Source organism: Schistocerca americana, chromosome 6 (assembly GCF_021461395.2).
Source record: "Schistocerca americana isolate TAMUIC-IGC-003095 chromosome 6, iqSchAmer2.1, whole genome shotgun sequence".
In the NCBI taxonomy this organism is placed as follows: Eukaryota; Metazoa; Arthropoda; class Insecta; order Orthoptera; family Acrididae; genus Schistocerca; species Schistocerca americana.
Window position 1 is genome coordinate 15,817,470 of NC_060124.1, and position 19,310 is coordinate 15,836,779.

At 40.9% G+C, this 19,310-nt stretch overlaps 1 protein-coding gene across 1 annotated transcript in view; it reads right to left on the reverse strand.

Annotated features, from left to right (window-relative positions):
* Positions 1–9,586: 9,586 nt before the first annotated feature.
* The window catches only part of LOC124619331 (zinc transporter 6-A-like), a 108,887-nt gene continuing 99,163 nt past the window's right edge, over positions 9,587–19,310 (reverse strand). The window contains exon 9 of the mRNA XM_047145640.1: positions 9,587–11,262. Within this exon, the coding sequence (XP_047001596.1) occupies positions 10,507–11,262 (756 nt within the window). The 3' untranslated portion in view covers positions 9,587–10,506. The remainder of the gene's footprint in view (positions 11,263–19,310) is intronic.

The following is a 19,310-nucleotide window of genomic DNA, read 5'->3' on the forward strand; positions in this document are numbered from 1 at the left end:
GGTGATCTCCGAACTAGCGTGAAACAAAGCGTAACTGAGCACCGCCATGTATCTCGTTCAACTCGAGTTAGTAATAATCTCAAAAAAGGTTAGCCCGTTTCATAAACCGAGTTAGCGTCTGCGTGGTTTGCGAAACGGTTTGATTGCAATATTGTGTCGTATGTGAAATAGGCGATCAACCTTGAACCTTTTTTTTATTGTGTGACATCTAAATATCTTATGGGATAGCAGTACGTTCTACCGATTGCAATTTTTTTATTTCAAGTTATATAATCAATGCAATATAAATCTTCTAACGCAACAATTTTTTTCTTTAGGGCAACACATAATCGGCGATCTAGTAATCAAATGCCTCGCCACGAGCAGGTGCTGCAGGCCGCAATTTCGAGTCTTTTGACATGAAATTTTGAAGCCGGTGATACGTGTGGAATTTGCTACAATGGCATTCTTAAGGCAGCCATTGCCTCCTCACGAGCACTAATTTATGCCACACTACAAGCTGGAATTTGAAAATGGACTCATAAGACACTTTGAATTTGCTGTAAGATTTGTACAGTGATCGGACGATCTTTAGGTATCCAAATGCCTCGACATGTGCATGAATGGTTGGCGTGTTAAAGTCCGCAATTCAAAAATACGCTCACGAGACACCCGAAAGTTGCTTTAAGGATTTTGGCGACCATCAGACAATCTTAAGGTAGCCAAATGCTGCGGATCGAGCATGAATAGTGTAAACTTAAAGCTTCGTCATCGTTTCCCTCAGTCTCTTTATACTGAAAATAAATAAAAAAATAAAATAGAAAGTAAAAAATTAAACTCTTCACGAAATATCATATAAGCATATTCAGTTTTAAATATCACAGTGAGTGACGTCGCGTTCTATAGGCATGGACTCAACTCGGTTCACAATTCGTATTCGGTCGACGCGACGGGGATGTACTTCGACCTCACGCGAGACTGTCATCGGTAGCGGCAGCCGCCATGCACCGTCTGAGCACAGCTCGAGTTAGTTGAAAATGTAACTCGGGTTGACTCGAAATCCCTTTAAACCGAGTTAGCCGGTTTGGTAACTCCAGTTGACACGTCTCTACAACTGCCCTTTAGCTGTGGGCGCTGTGAATTGTTTACGTGCTCTGCTATTGGTTGTTTCGGACGAAGGTCTCCGTTCAGATTACGCACATTTCGTACGAGATAAACATAAGCTACATTCATTTATAATAGTCTCTCCTACAGAATACGCGTAGGTATATAAGGTTGCTGTTTGACGATCAAATAATTGGGATGAAGGTGTACGAGGTAAAATACATTACGAATATTAATGCTACTGTACAATCCAGGGGTTCCAGAGTGATTTTTTTGTCTTTCGCCTTATCTAGGTTGCTTCGAGCTGCAGTGGCATGATTCGGGACATTTCGTGTTGACGGTCTTGTTTTCTGTTTGTGGCAGCTTCAACGATCTTATGATAGCATAACAACAGCCTACATACGATTTCAGAGTCTCTGCCGGAAATAAGCATTGCGTTTTAAGACAGCCATCCCTATAACATTGTAATAGCTCCTAATCGGTATGCAGTCCACGCACGCTAAGTTGGTTGTATTGTGGTAAACGTTTGTGGTCTCAAGCCCTTTCCCCACGCGGTGGCAACGTCACCTTTCCCCTCGCCCCTCTCAATCCTCCATGAGCCGAGGGGACTTCTTTCAGCGTAGGCTTGGCTGCTTTCGTTTCGTTCGGATGTAAACAACGCTACTTCCGCAATCTGCCGTCAGCAATTGTAAAGGAGACGGGTAATACATATTAGTTTTTACATTCATAACAGGGTGAAATCTTAGCTCAGTTGTTAGAAAATAAGGTAGTAAGTGCACTGGCGCCCAAAATAAAATCAAGAAACCACAATTTCCCCGACCTTTCACGATATAATCATACAAACTGTCAACAGATGTCCATACGATCGTGTTCTGCACGGAGGATGGCATTCTGGTCAACGGACAGCGCACGCCAACGATGACGTCAGGGCACCTATCAAACGGGATAGAGTTTGCCGGGTAGCCCCACATTCACAATCGCTGTGTACACTGTCGCAGACGGTGCAGTATGGCACAAAGAAGACGCCTACCAGACTCTCTCCAGTGGAGGGCCATGGGAAGAATGGAAGCAGGACAGTCGCAAACCGATGTGGCCTGATGGCTTAATGTGAATTGCTCTGTGTAACTGAGAACTGTTATTTGGCATGAAGAGCACGGCAATACCGCCCTAGTACTGCACGGCAACTGCATTTGACTTCGCAGCATCCACAGAACTGTTGTAGCAAGGCAAACGGTGTACAGAAGGCTTCAGCAGAGTGGCCTTTATTGTCGGAGACCTGCTGTATATGTACCTCTGACGCGTCTTCACAGAACGGAACATCTAGAGTGGAGCTGTCAACAAGACACGAACAGTGGGTCAATGTTCTTTTCACAGATGAGTCCCGATTTGGTCTCGATAGTGATTCTTGACGGATTCGCATCTGGAGGGAACGTGGAACACAATTTTGGGACACAGCCATTGTGGAAAGAGACTGATGTTGAGGATGATCCTTAATGGTGTGGACAGGGATTATCTTGACCACTTGGATACCTCTTCATGAAATTGTATGGTTAAATCAGCAGGGTTTAACTGTTGTCAGGTATCATGATGAGATCTTGGGACCTCATGTGCGTTTGTTGCAACGTCCTGTGGGCCCAGACTTTGTATTGATGGAAGTTGAATGCTGAACCTCATGGAGGACGCACGGTTGATGTTTTCTTGGAAATGGAAGATATTGCATGCATGGTGCAGCCTGCTTGATCTACCAATTTGAATCCTGTAGAGCACATCAGATGCACTGGGATACGGGCTGCATCCACCAACCACTCTACAAGACTTGCGAGCGGTGCTGCAGGAAGAACGGGCATTATTGCCTCAACATGAGATTGATGACATAATTCACAGCAAGCCCCGTCGTCTATCAGGCCTGTATTGCTGCCAGAGGTGATCACACCTCACAACAAGTGCATTAATCAGTTGTTGGAATGTGTGTGTAAATCCATTAAGTTTAAAAAAAAAGAATATTTTTGTCTACCGTTATGCATGTTGTAGTTGTTTACATTGTGTATTCTTTATATTCTTTCTACTGTACTATCACCTGATTATACAGTTTTGTGCTAAAATAAACGAAACCTCGCAAAATTTCAGTTTGTTGGTTTAATTTTGGACACCAGTGTGTGTGTGCGCGTTTTATTTTAGCATGGAAAATTGGGTATAGATATATGTAGCAATTATGAGTTACTTCAAAGCTTGTAGAATCAGTAAAGTCTATTCAGATTCGAAGCACACACACATACCAAATTAAGAATAAAGTATACTACTCTACTGAATTAACGTGGTGGATTGTTGAAATATAATTTAATCGATACTTACTTGTCAAACACCTAATTTCATAAATTTCTCAAGCTTGTGGTAATATAAAAGTGTATGTTTCGATGTGTATAATTTTAACTTTTATTGAATCAGGCATAACCTTAGAACTAGTGAAGGGGTAAAAACCTACTTGTTAAAACAAAAAAAAAGTTTTCTTTTGGTTTGACCATTTGGTTAATTTTTGTCCTGCCTATACCTGGTTATTTTATTTTTTTTAACAACCGACTGGAAAAGACTACCACAATCACCTTGCCTCCTCTTTGTTCCCAAAACGTTCAGTTTTTAAATAAAATGTTCTTTTCTGTTTTTGAAACTCAATAATGTCTATTCTGTTGTCCTGAAATACTGTTACTTTAGACAGTGGGGAAAGCAAACAATAGTTTAATAACAGCCCTAACAGATAGAAACAAGCCACAGTCAAGTGAAACAAGAGCTGGAACACAAGCCGCAGTCAAGTGAAACAAGAGCTGGAACACATCAGTGAGCCAATAGACAGCACTTTTTGCACACTCATGAGTGTGTTACCACCGGTAATATGAAAATATATTAGCAAGTGAAATGAGTATAAGGATTTCTCAACTTCTTTTGTAAAAGAAATTAAAATTGGGTGGAAGCACCCCAAACATATCATAAAAGAGACGATTTTTTTTTTCTTTAAAAACTAGTTGTGTATAGTACACAATTTTATAGGCTTGGTGGTTTTGTAGAACTTAGTTTCAAACAGAAAATCTCATAGCTAACATTTCATTTCATTAGCAGCAGCTGGTTCGTTCATGTAGGCAGAACTCAATATTGTTGCCTCAGCATCAAATCTGAACTCTAGTGGTATAGTTCCTGTTCTGGAGTAAGCATGCATTAAGTTATCAGTTTATGTATTATTTCTTTGTTTACAGTTTCTTTGTTACCAATATCTACCCATTTCAAAACTTCTTGCAGCATGAAGTGATGGGTGGGGATGATGAGTGATGTTCGTGAAATTTAATGAATGGCAAATACCAGGCAAAAACTGCTAGCCATCGTACAGTATCTTCTCTGTTTCGTCAGAGATGAACACATCTACCAACAGAGTATTTTAGTTAGTTTCACAAGGACGGAAAAATCGTTGCTCCAAGTTGAAACGCAAGCAATGCTTTCTGTAAAATTTTATATATGCAGTTGTGTAAACTTTTTTGAATATCTAAGCCAAAACAAAAGAAAAAAGAATGCCACTCATAATATGAGAAGCATGTTTTCAGAAATACATGAATACTTCAGTTACTTACGTTTCTTTCCTTTCAGAATGACTGTCACCCTCAGTCATTTATCTTCAGTCACCATACACAACAAATGGAATGTCCCCTCTTGGCTTTTCCTTCCTCTTTTTAACATAAAATTGGTCACTTCACTTAATACGGATAACTAAAAGACACATGAACCATGAACCATGGACCTTGCCGCTGGTGGGGAGGCTTGTGTGCCTCAGCGATACAGATAGCCATACCGTAGGTGCAACCACAAAGGAGGGGTATCTGTTGAGAGGCCAGACAAACGTGTGGTTCCTGAATAGGGGCAGTAGCCTTTTCAGTAGTTGCAGGGGCAACAGTCTGGATGATTGACTGATCTGGCCCTGTAACACTAACCAAAACGGCCTTGCTGTTGTGGTACTGCGAGCGGCTGAAAGCAAGGGGAAACTACAGCTGTAATTTTTCCTGAGGGCATGCAGCTTTACTGTATTGTTAAATGATGATGGCATCCTCTTGGGTAAAATATTCCGGAGGTAAAATAGTCCCCCATTCGGATCTCTGGGCGTCGACTGCTCAAGAAGATGTCATTATCAGGAGAAAGAAAACTGGCTTTCTACGGATCGGAGTGTGGAATGTCAGATCCCTTAATCGGGCAGGTAGGTTAAAAAATTTAAAAAGGGAAATGGATAGGTTAAAGTTAGATAAAGTGGGCATTAGTGAAGTTCGGTGGCAAGAGGAACAAGACTTCTGGTCAGGTGACTACAGGGTTATAAACACAAAATCAAATAGGGTTAATGCAGGAGTAGGTTTAATAATGAATAGGAAAATAGGAATGCGGGTAAGCTACTGCAAACAGCATAGTGAACACATTATTGTGGCCAAGATAGATACGAAGCCCACGCCTACCACAGTAGTACAAGTTTATATGCCAACTAGCTCTACAGATGACGAAAAAAATTGAAGAAATGTATGATGAAATAAAAGAAATTATCCAGATAGTGAAGGGAGACGAAAATTTAATAGTCATGGGTGACTGGAATTCGGCAGTTGGAAAAGGGAGAGAAGGAAACGTAGTAGATGAATATGGATTGGGGCTAAGAAATGAAAGAGGAAGCTGCCTGGTAGAATTTTGCACAGAGCACAACTTAATCATAGCTAACACTTGGTTCAAGAATCATAAAAGAAGGTTGTATACATGGAAGAAGCCTGGAGATACTGACAGGTTTCAGATAGATTATATAATGGTACGACAGAGATTTAGGAATCAGGTTTTAAATTGTAAGACATTTCCAGGGGCAGATGTGGACTCTGACCACAATCTATTGGTTATGAACTGTAGATTAAAACTGAAAAAACTGCAAAAAGGTGGGAACTTAAGGAGACAGAATCTGGATAAACTGACTAAACCAGAGGTTGTACAGAATTTCAGGGAGAGCATAAGGGAACAATTGACAGGTATGGGGAAAAGAAATACTGTAGAAGAACAATGGGTAGCTTTGAGGGACGAAATAGTGAAGGCAGCAGAGGATCAAGTAGGTAAAAAGATGAGGGCTAGTAGAAATACTTGGGTAACAGAAGAAATATTGAATTTAATTGATGAAAGGAGAAAATATAAAAATGTAGTAAATGAAGCAGGCAAAAAGAAATACAAACGTCTCAAAAATGAGATCGACAGGAAGTGCAAAATGGCTAAGCAGGGATGGCTAGAGGACAAATGTAAGGATGTAGAGGCTTATCTCACTAGGGGTAAGAGAGATACTGCCTACATGAAAATTAAAGAGACTTTTGGAGAAAAGAGAACCACTTGTATGAATATCAAGAGCTCAGATGGAAACCCAGTTCTAAGCAAAGAAGGGAAAGCAGAAAGGTGGAAGGAGTATATAGAGGGTATATAAAAGGGCGATGTACTTGAGGACAATATTATGGAAATGGAAGTGGATGTAGATGAAGATGAAATGGCAGATACGATACTGCGTGAAGAGTTTGACAGAGCACTGAAAGACCTGAGTCGAAACAAGGGCCCGGGAGTAGATAACATTCCATTAGAATTACTGACAGCCTTGGGAGAGCCAGTCCTAACAAAACTATACCATCTGGTGAGCAAGATGTATGAGACAGGCGAAATACCCTCAGACTTCAAGAAGAATATAATAATTCCAATCCCAAAGAAAGCAGGTGTTCACAGATGTGAAAATTACCGAACTGTCAGTTTAATAAGGCACAGCTGCAAAATACTAACGCGAATTCTTTACAGGCGAATGGAAAAACTGGTAGAAGCCGACCTCGGGGAAGATCAGTTTGGATTCCGTAGAAATGTTGGAAGACGTGAGGCAGTAGTGACCTTACGACTTATCTTAAAAGAAAGATTAAAGAAAGGCAAACCTACGTTTCTAGCATTTGTTGACTTAGAGAAAGCTTTTGACAATGTTGACTGGAATACTCTCTTTCAAATTCTGAAGGTGGCAGGGGTAAAATACAGGGAGCAAAAGGCTATTTACAATTTGTACAGAAACCAGATGGCAGTTATAAGAGTCGAGGGTCATGAAAGAGAAGCAGTGGTTGCGAAGGGAGTGAGACAGGGTTGTAGCCTATCCCCAATGTTATTCAATCTGTATATTGAGCAAGCAGTGAAGGAAACAAAAGAAAAATTCGGAGCAGGTATTAAAATCCATGGAGAAGAAATAAAAACTTTGAGGTTTGCCGATGACATTGTAATTCTGTCAGAGACAGCAAAGGACTTGGAAGACCAGTTGAAGGGAATGGACAGTGTCGTGAAAGGAGGATATAAGATAAACATCAACAAAAGCAAAATGAGGATAATGGAATGTAGTCGAATTAAGTTGGGTGATGCTGAGGGAATTAGATTAGGAAATGAGACACTTAAAGTAGTAAAGGAGTTTTGCTATTTGGGGAGCAAAATAACTAATGATGATTGAAGTAGAGAGGATATAAAATGTAGACTGGCAATGGCAAGGAAAGCGTTTCTGAAAAGGGAAATTTGTTAATATCGAGTATAGATTTAAGTGACAGGAAGTCGTTTCTGAAAGTATTTGTATGGAGTGTAGCCATGTATGGAAGTGAAACATGGACGATAAATAGTTTGGACAAGCAGAGAATAGAAGCTTTCGAAATGTGGTGCTACAGAAGAATGCTGAAGATTGGATGAGAAGATCACATAATTAACGAGGAGGTATTGAATAGGATTGGGGAGGAGAGAAGTTTGTGGCACACCTTGACTAGAAGAAGGGATCGGTTGGTAGGACATGTTCTGAGGCATCAAGGGATCACCAATTTAGTATTGGAGGGCAGCGTGGAGGGTAAAAATCATAGAGGGAGACCAAGAGATGAATACACTAAGCAGAGTCAGAAGGAGTAGGTTGCAGTACATACTGGGAGATGAAGAGGCTTGCACAGGATAGAGTAGCATGGAGAGCTGCATCTAACCCGTCTCAGGACTGAAGACCACAGCAACAACATCATATAAAAGTATTGCTTGTGTACAACTTTCATTAATTTCTACATAAATTGAACTCGAAGGCATAAAAAACAAACACAATGTACGTGCCTGAGTGAGCGAAATGTGGAGCGGCGCAGAGCGCGTGCATAACAATGGCCGTTTTGCGCATCAGCGGAAGGAACTAGACAATGAGATGTTGTGTCACACCATTGTTTTAGCTTTGGAACTTTTATTATTTTCAACTGACCCAAAATCAGGACATTCAGCATTCTGATCGGAGGTGAATGGGGACATGTCAACAGATCTTGAAAATTGGGACACTCAGCAACGTGAGCTGGCACCCCTGGCCCACTGTGTGCATCCGGCTGTGGCAGTCCCATCAGAGTCAAGACAACTTCCAACCATATTCTCAAGTGCAGGCTGACGGGAATCTTTTTGCTGTGTGGTGCGGCACCTTCTGAATGGGGCATCTCTGAAGAAATGGACATCACCTTTCTGGACTCTGAGCACTGTCTCGTAGAATGGGTGAGGGACGCTGGAGTGACAAACAACAGCACACAGCACCCCAACAAGAGGAGAGCACTGCAGTAAGCCACAGTTACCATACAATTGTGTCAGCACCTCGCTGTCCATCATAAGTCAATCGGATACGAGGCGCTGGCCAGTAATTTGTCTTTTGATCTGCCCATGGCAGTATGCAGCAGCGAAGCTCAGCTACCAAGACAGCTGTGACTCTGGAGCAATGCACACGGAAAATGCCCAGTGCCACCACATGGAAACCACTGTTTAACACCAAAGAGAGGTGCACCCATCCTTGTTTTGTAATGTTCTGTTTGACTGATAGCTACACTCTGCTCGCAGATCTTCGATTGTTCACTCAGCACCAATCTAGCTATGTACATGGACTCTGTATCAGATACAATTGTGGTTTACATAGTAAAGTGATTGTCTGTTTACTGGTGTTCTCTGTTTTGTTTGTTACAACAAAGAGAGATAAAGACTAGGACAAAGCAGCATCAGAAAGATAGTTGAAGACTGGAGAAGATGGACTGGTTTGTGTTCCAGGAGGAGATTACTTCTTACACAACCATACAAATTTATGTTTGACAATTAGAATGTTGATCCATCATCAATGAAATGCTTTATATTTGGAACACTCGTAAGTAAGTTTGCAATCTTTGACCACCAGACAAGCAATAGGAATCTGAATAACATTCATTTGTACAGTTATTTCATGTGTATAATAAAGACACTGTAATGCAGTATACCTCTGTTATCATATTAACTTGTTTTTATGATCATATGAGGCATGAAGATCTAGGATAACAAAGAGCTGCTTGTCAGAAAAGACTAAATGTATTAATACTTTCAGCAAGCAATATGACGATGTGATTGTGTAGCTCTGAAATTATAAACTGGGACAGTAGTGTTCACTGAATTACATTACAGGCAACACAATAAAAACACTAGCAATATGAAAATAATTTTAATTTCCATTTTTTAATATTAAAAAGGACAGTATATTTCTTTGATAAGTCGCAGATGATAAACACAAACATATAAAGGACTGGAGCACAGACTTCTACTCACCCAAATGAATAGCACTTTTACTCCTTATTTCACATTGATCTGGAATTTTACATTACTTTATTATATTATAAAGGTAAGAGAAATATTTTAATCGCTATGTGATGCACATATTCAGTCATACCATCAATTAACACTGTAGCAACCAAAGACCAACAAGCCACAAGGTTCACTTTCTCTTTCTTCTCAACTGACATCTTCCAAATTTTTTAACTGACAAATGTAATTCGTATCATCTACATCCCTACTGTCTAGAAAATTGAATCGTAACACAGAACAGTACCAGTTGCCCTTTCCTTTAAACACTTGCAGCCTTAAAAACAGAGAAAAAAAGTTTTGTTTCAGTTTTGTAAATTCTATTCAGTAGCCATCACATTTACAACAGAAATAGAAAAATATGACTAAAATATAATTTTAAACTTCTTTACTTCTAAGCTTGAAAGTCTTCAACTGTAAAATGGTAAACAATATTTATTGTACTATAAATTGTAATCCAGTCTTTATTATTTAGTTTATTATAGGTTGAAAAACATGCCACCATTACAATGATTACAAAAAACATGGAATCAGCAAAGTTAATCACAAATTTCAATTAAAACTGCTAGATAGCATTAAACTTTGTCATAAAAATACTGGTAGGAAACACTGTCAACAATATTAATAGACTTTTTAAAACTGACATCTGTAATTTCTTGCAGAAAAACTTACAGTTATAAATAAATATTATATGTTCGAGTAATCATTTTCTTGAATATAACAGTAAGTGTTGAAGTCCTTAATAATTCACAGCCATAAAACACATTTTCAGTGCGGACGATACACAAATTTATCAGAATCTAACATATTAGTTCCTGATAGGAGGAGATTATTGTTTCTAACATTTTGAGGGTTTGTTACCATTGACACAGGAATCTCTTGTAAGAATGGGTTGTTTTTATGTGGTGAATGATTTATTTCAACAGTAGTTCCAACTAGCGTGCCAAAAGGGTTGCTTGTTTGATCCACACTTTGAAATGATGAACTATTTGTCAATGGAAGTGAATGACTCACATAATTAGATTCATATGTATTGAAACTTGTTTGCCTCTCTGTTCGCTGCACTGCCTGAGTAGCTGGGACAATGTTCATATTGTAGTTTGGAGCCACATTAGTTGTATTTCCCATGTTACTCCAACTGTCAATCTTTCCCACTGGAACTGATGACTTAACAGTCTGGGCAGTAGCACCATGAGGGATGAGTAACCTTGCAGAATAATTGTTACCGGAATGTGGAAGAGCAGTAGCATCTACCCAGTTACCATGAGGCACACGTGTATTTTTGCCATTGACTGCAGAGTTAGTCCGACTATAACTGACATCATTTAAATGAAATGGTTGCGGCACACTGTTTGGCATGGATAGTAATGGAGCAATATTATTCACACCTCTTCTTAAGGTCCATTCATCCTTAAATACTTGCACTGTTAATTCCGATACCACATTTGATAATTTGTCCACAATGTGAGCGAGCACTAGTTGTTCATCTGCATCACGCCGAACACGCACATGAAGAGATCCTGCCTGTAAACAAGATACACAGAAATTAAAGTTTTGTCTTCTTACATCAATGACAGTGAAAAATACAAGGGTTAGTCAATAAATAATTTGCAAAGCAGGGTAGGGACAGCCGCACAGCAAGAGATGACTATTCTCTGCATACAGTCCCTCGGCCAATGAAACTGCACAATTGCATGCAGTTCTAGACAGTATTTTGGCATTTGAAACTTACTGGTTTACCCTTGTATTAACAAGATTTTAAAACTGAAATTAAAGACTTTTGCAGGTAGCCACAGTGGTTATTCTTTCCTTTACTTCAATACTGCCACTCAGGTCTACGTGGAGTTTCTCTATATAGTCAACATACTTTTATTTACCTTACATGTTATAATTTGTATGCAGTCATCATGAGACTTGACTATTCAACAAGTGAGAAAGGTGAGAAATGCTGTTTATATGTGAATAGCCTAATCTTCCTGCTCCATGCACACTTCTTTTTATTTCAGCACGATGTTATGAAGTGCAAAATCACAGCATCTGTATTAGAGCCATATAATATTATATAGAGACAATAGTTTAACCCTCTGCACTCTGTAATGCGCACACAGGACATCTTTCTGTGCTCTTATTTAAATTGACACAATCCAAGCGGCAAGTGCGCCACAAAGGATTGGCCAAGTCCCTCTGTGGAAACAATGAGGCCACTGACTAACAAGTAGGGTATATATTAAAACAAGTGTGCTTTCATTGAAATATATTTACATAAGCATTACAATACAAAATTTTTGATTGTGTGAAATTTTTTGAACCTCTTCGGATGGAGAGTTTCCATTGTTATTTAACTTGAATTGTTTACAAATGACTCACTGTCATCATCAAAATCTTTATCACCCTCGTTTCCACTTAGAAATTCCTCTAAAATCTCTACCATCTCATCCTCAGAAAGAATTGTGCATGAAGAACTAGCCACTCTGCCCCTAGTAACTTGAAAGCAATAATTACAACCTTTCCCTCAACACAACTGCTCTAGTTCAACACTGAGTAAAGCAGGCTGCCCTAAATGGCCAGACTCTGCAGCATGGATGCCTAGTATAGTCAGATTCAAAAATGGAGCATGAGAGTACTAAGAAAAATCATGTCGAATGAGGCTTGACATCAGAGTGGAGAACAATGGGTCGAGTGCCCCCAACCACTGGTGAAACAAGTTAATGTACATTTACATGCCCCATAAAAATTGCATATTGCCTGCAGTACATTCCAACAACGCTGTCTGGCAATACAGTGGCCATATGAATTGCAGTCATACAGGGTGACAGTTATTGAAATAAATGAAATAAAATTGTTGTAACTTCTGAACGGTTTGTGTTAGGACGTTCAAACTGCATGGTTGGCTGCGGGGCTTGATGGGAATAGTGTGTGCTGTATGGTTTGGTTTACAGACAAAGCCCACTTTCATTTGGATTGGTGCATTTGGGGGACTGAGACTCTGCATTTCGTGGTCAAGAAGTCTCTTCACCCTCAACGGGTGACTGTGTGGTGTGCAATGTCCAGTCACGAAATAATCGGTGCGACATTCCTTGATGGCACGGTGACTACCGAATAGTACACGAAGCTTTTGGAAGGTGATTTCATCTCCTTCATCCAGACTGACCCTGATTTTGAAAAGGTGTGGTTCATGCAAGACAGAGCTCGAAGCCATCGAAGCAGGAGAGTGTGTAATGTCCTGGAGGAGCAGGGCTCTGGGGTACCCAGAGGCCACTGGCATGGCCCTCAATTGGCCGCCATATTCTCCAGACCTGATCACAGAATATAAGGCTGATGCAGGAAAGCCTGTTGTATAGCTGCCTCCAGTAGGGGCAGGTTATCAAAAATGGAATGATACCTCCTGAACCCACACTGAAAGCGACCAAGAAATTGCCTGAATTCTAAAATCCAGACAAGGCGGTGGTTGACCATCTGCTCCAAGGTCTTTTTCATGCAACGAGTGAGGGCAGCACTACGATAATTACTTGGGCAGGCACAGTATTTCCCAGGTTTTAAAAGTGGAATTACAACTGACTCACGCCATGAGTCGGGAAAGTGATCTGACGCCCAAATGGCACTAAAAGTGTGAGAAGGATATCTTCATTTTGCCAAGTGAGGTGTCATAGCATACTGTAATTGATTCTGTCATGACCAGGGGATGTGCTCGAGATGCAGACACTGCAGAATCCAGCTCCCATATGGAAAATGGGCAGCTATAATCTTCATCGGTGGTGGACCAGAAGTCCAAATTGCTCCTCTCAGTAACTGCTCTGTAGCAACCTGGATCCTGACTGGCAGTTCCTGGATCCTGACTGGCAGTTGCAGTAAATGTGGCAAAATAGACTGCTATAGTTTGGGCAATGTCTCACGGACTAGTTTGAAGAGTGCTTTTCGCCATTAAAGCAGCTATGAGGCACCCCTCCTGCTCTCCCAGAAATTCTCCAGATGGTCTCCCATACAACAGAACTTTTCGTGGAATGATTAATGATGTTCAGGAACTGTTGCCATGACCTCTTCTTGCTCTCTCAAATAATTTTGCCCTTACCACCCACAAGGCCACAAGATTCTCGGCAGTTGGCTGCACGCAGGGCTGCATGCCTAGTCCTGATTGCAGAGCAGCATTTGTCACTCTACCAAGGAACAGGCTGCCTCTTCAATTGTCCTGTGCACTGTGGAATGGATGCTTCAGCGGTGCGACAGATCATTTTGGTAATATGATCCACCTATTGCGAACATTCACATGATGTTCAAACGGGGCTAGCTGATTGTAAAGCGTCCAGTCTGCTCTACTGAGCACCCATCGCAGTGGTTTCCTTTTGGGTTCCAACCCATCTGGTAGGTCAAACCAGATCAGAAAGTGATCACTTCCATGTAAGTCATCGATCACTTCCCATTGAGCAAGGTGAGCAAGGACAGGAGAAAAGTGAGAGATAGATGGCAGAGAATGGCCCACTTCCAGTGCAGAAGTGCATGTTATGTTCCATATTTAGCAAAAATGCATTTGATGACAGGAGAAGCCTCTCAGTTGCTCTACCCCTGGGGCAGGTAGTTGCAGAGCCCCAAAGACCATTATGTGCATCGAAATCACACAATGGGGTGGGGGAGCTGTGTAAAAAGGTCGTTGAGAGCCTCTTCACTGAGCGATTTATGTGGAGGCAGATACAGGGAATATATTGTCAATGGAAGACGCATGTGCACTGATGATGCCACAGCTTGTAAATTCGCTGTATGGGAGAGAGGCGAGGAGTGGTAGTCAGTACAGATGAAAATACCTAGTTCTCCTCTAGTTTTCTCTCCACTAAAGTCATCCTTTTTGTGGAGTACATAGTCTCATACCACAGAGGTGTATGACCGATTAAAATTAGTCTCCTGCAGAGACAGACACAGTGGTCAACCCTGAGATAGTAGACACAGTTCCTCCATAGGCAGCCTGAATCACTGCAAGTTCTACTGAAGTACGGGAGCCATTTGATTGGCATGGTTTTAATTTACCCCTATCTTTGTACTGGGGAGGTGAAGAACTTGTAGAGCAGGGGGCTGAAGGGGCTGCCTGGATCTGAGGCACCTAACTCTGTGATGTCTCCTCAGCAGTCAGACGTGAAAGAATGACACTGATGGCACTCGATGCAGCTTTTGACCTGAACATCGTGATTCTGCACCCTACCCATTTGAGGATGAGGGGGAAAGGGGATGTTGAGAGGCATTTTGCTTATCGAGTGCCTGCTTGATGCTCACTACAGAACTGTTGCTAGTCTTTTCTGCGGCAGTTGCTTGGGTTGCTTAATCCTTACTCCCTTTGCCATGCGTGTACACATGCAAGTACAGGTGCTGGTGGTGGATAGTTGTTCGCTGGAAGTCATCTGTATCGAAGAGTTGACCTTAGGAACAGTTTCTGTGCCAGAGAAGCATTAGAAGTGGTAAAGACATGGGGGGCTTCATCGCCTTATATTCCTTTTTGGCTTCTGCGAAGGAGATCCACTTGGTCACTTTTAGTTCCTCTGCAAAAACAGGGCAATCTCAGCTTCAGACTATGTGGCTTCCAAAGCAGTTAACACAGACTGCTGGAGATGGACAGTCAGTCCCAGCTTCATGGGCTGCCTTTCCACATTTCCCACAGGTCGCTTCGCCCCCACGACTTGTAAATAAAACTGCATTTTCTTACTGCAAATTAATTTTTCCCAGACACTTTTCACCTTTTTATTACTTTAAGGCATCATCAGTGGGATGGTTTGTGGTAATCTGTGTTTCCTCTCATCTGGTCTGGAACCCGCAATACCACTTTATTACCGACACACAGCACAATTCTGTATTCTGAACTTTTTCACACTGTTCACCAAGTTTCTCCTTTTTTGTGGTGTACTATTATTCTTTTCCCAATTGATATAGCTATTTCTTCAGACACTGTGCTTTTAACAATGAGATATTACAACTTCATTACGTGTTGCCATGTAATGAAATGCTGCAGCTGCCTGTGACATCAGCAATACTGTCTAGCCAAACCAGAGAATTGACTGTATTGCAGCCACACTGCAGAAATGTGGACAGCAAAGATATTGCAGCCAATTGCTGCTGTAAGATAGGGTCCATGTAAATACCTCTTTATCATCTGCAGCACCTGATACAAATCATATATTTGACTTGTAGACTTTTGAATCTTATCACCCATTATACATTTTCAAGGAGCACATTAATGTTTTAGAGTTACACTTCCTTTAGCTTTAAGCCTATGTCTACGTCTACATGACTACTATACAGTTCATAATTAAATGCCTGCCAGGAGGTTCATAAACCACCTTTAAGCAATTTCTCTACCATTCCATTCCTGAACAGTGTATGAGAAAAACAAACATTTAAATCTTTCCTTGTAAGCTCTGATTTATCTTATTTTACTGTGATGATCATTTCTCTCTATGTAGGTGGGTACCAACAAAATATTTTTGCATTTGGAGCAGAAAGTAGTTGATTGAATTTTTGTAGAAAGATTTCACAGCAGCAAAAAATGCCTTTGTTTTAACGATTGCCATCCCAACTCGTGTGTTATCATATCTGTGACACACAGTAATACTACAGAAGAGGATGGACAAAGAATATTTACTGTGTGCTTTGGTAAAAAATTTTCTCAATCACATTTAACACTGTGTCATCATAAATACTTGAAAGTACAGTATCCCTCTTGGCCTGGACATAATGACACCTCTGTCTTTAGGACAATGACAAAAAGACTGTTAATATAATTTGGATCCAGAACTACTAGTGCAATTCAACTCCTGATTAAAAATTTTTCAAAGTGAAAAGCATTTTTCAGATAACTGTCAGACAGCATAATTTCTGATAGATAGCTCTTTGTTATTTCAGGTTTTTCAGTGGGACAATATTGTTAAACTTCAGTCATTTCTGCACTGTCAATTCGCATCATCACATTTTATGAATTTGAGCAAGTATGCCTGGTATGCAGCACAATATGCAGAACAACAGGCACAATAATTCCTTTTTCCGTTCCAGTTCTGTTTAAATGAAACTGTTCTCATGTCACGGATGCATCTCCTAATTTGCCGATTGTGCGCTGGGTGGGAAGATCTGTACAAATTGCAGTTGTAAGTGGTTCTTCGTGTAGAAAAAAATGAGTTCAATGAGTAGTTTTAACTTTTTTTTTAGTACTTGCGGTGCATCTTAGCAGGTAAAATTTTGACAGCGCATTTCTTTTGGTGTATTCTTCCCATGTGGAAAATTTCAGGGTAGGTGTAGGCATGTAGGACTGGAGTACTCGCTTGTGAGTATGCAGATGTCTATCTCTAATGTGTAATTGAAGATACTCAGCCATTATGCTGACTGAATCAGAAACCAGAAAAGCTAATTCCTAGATGTGATATTTGACCAGTGTAGCAAAACTGATTAAGCCCCTAATACGTAAACATGACCGTGAAAATTAGTTTATGAAATTCAGTTTTTGTCTTCTCGAAGTTGTGTCATATGTAAAAGTAGTGATTACACCAAATTTTGAATTTTAGCTAGTAGACAGAGGTATGTGTTTTTTGTTCTAAGAAGCTGGGTCCCACAGCTGAATTCTACATTCTGATACATAGTATGTACAGAGACCGTACTACCATCCACATTGCACAAGAGCAATGATACATACTTGGGGTTGTGCACTTTCTGTCTTGCAAACATGTTCTTATGCATATTCTCTTTCCAAACTGGGCTTTGAGATGATATGCAATACAGCATATTAGGTGTAAACAAAGCATAGGGCTACAGAGTGCTGAACAAAACGCATTTAGCTGTCAAGACAGCAATGTGTGAAGCCTTCAGTGACTACAATCAAATCATGTTTAACAAAATCCAAAGAAATTTTGGTCATATTAAAAGCTGTTCGTGGCACCAACGTCAGTGTCTAGACACTCCCAGCTGAGAGTAACAAAGCAAAAGCAGAAATGCTTAATTCCATTTTCAAATGCTCCTTTACAAACGAAAACACAGGATAACTGCCCCAGTTTAATTTTTTTAGCTATTGAAAGATGAGTGAAATAGATATTAGGGCCACTGGAATAGAGAAACAGCTGCAATTGTTAGAACTAACATAGCTCCAGGGCTGGATGGAATTCTTGTCAGATTCCATACTGTCTTTGCAGGTGAGTTAGCCTTTCTTCTAGCTACTCTGCTCAAAAGAATTGGGGGATCAGGTGAGATATCACATACAATTGACATATGATAACCCATTTTATTCAGATATCAATTACAACTGTAATTTGTGTGTGATACAGTACAATATTTTGCTATCTCAACTCTTTACTTGAGATTTACATGGTATTTACGTAGAACAAAGCACCATAATAGTGAAGCAGTGATACTCGTTCCCCTCTAATACGGTGTGTGACCACTGGCCAGTACAGTTTCTTCCATGAGTGCAATATCCGGTTCTACAACCGCTGACCTGCGGGAGGTGTTGGTCTGGCTGCAGTGCATCTGCCAAGTGCATCCCAAACATGCTAAATCGGGTTTAAATCCAGTGAACAAGCTGGCCACTCCATTCATTCAATTCAGTCAGCTCCAAGCATGTTGTCCACCAGTGCAGCTCTGTGGGGACAAGTGTTATCGTCCACCAGAAGGAACCCATCTTCTATGGCACCAGCGTAGGGCACAACAAAAGGTCGAAGGATCCGATCTCTATACCTCTGAGCAGTGAAAGCGCTATTCTGCATGACATAGAGGTCCATACGTCCACCAATACTAACTCCTGCCAACACCATTTGTCCACCACCATGATATGGCGATGTTTCCTGCACATAAGCAAGATTGATCCGAGTTCCACATTGTCTCCAGATGAGGGAACGATGATTGTCTGGCTGAACACAAAATCTTGACTCATCTGAGAACAGCACCCAGCACCTTTTGTTACTACTCCATACTCCAGTCCTGATGCTCCTCCGTGCAGTCTCTGTGGGCTAAACGGTGTCGTGGTTTTAAAGGGGCACACACCACAGGCCTCCGTGTGTAGAGGCCACATCCCCGAAGGCAATTTCGGACTGTTTGTGTTGATATTGCGCATCCTATTGCTGCCTGGAGGGTGTGTTGCAGCTGAGTTGCATCCTGCCTCCTGTCTCGATGGGCTGTTAACAAGAGATAACGGTCACCTCTTGCTGATATTACCCATGGATGAACTTGGCCTTGCCTCCTTTTAACAGTTCCTGTTGTCTGAAATTGCATCATGGTCCTGGTAATTACACTTTAGGACACTCCAATAGCTGCAGCTACTTCCCTCTGTGTCTGTCCCACTTCCAACCGTCCTATGGCTCACCATGTCATATCTTCGGGTAAGTCACATTGTTGCTGCATTGCACTACCTGCTCATTACACTATCTGAACCCAACTGCTTCTGTAATTCGTTTGGTAGTGTAAATACAAGTCAACACCAACCCTCTCTGCACCAACTTTCTGTTATTACCACTATCTCGGTGACAGTAATGTTGTGGTCTCCACTCCATAGAACCGACAGGAACACATTGAACCATTTTAGTTCATTCTGACAGTGACAATACGTCAGGACCTAG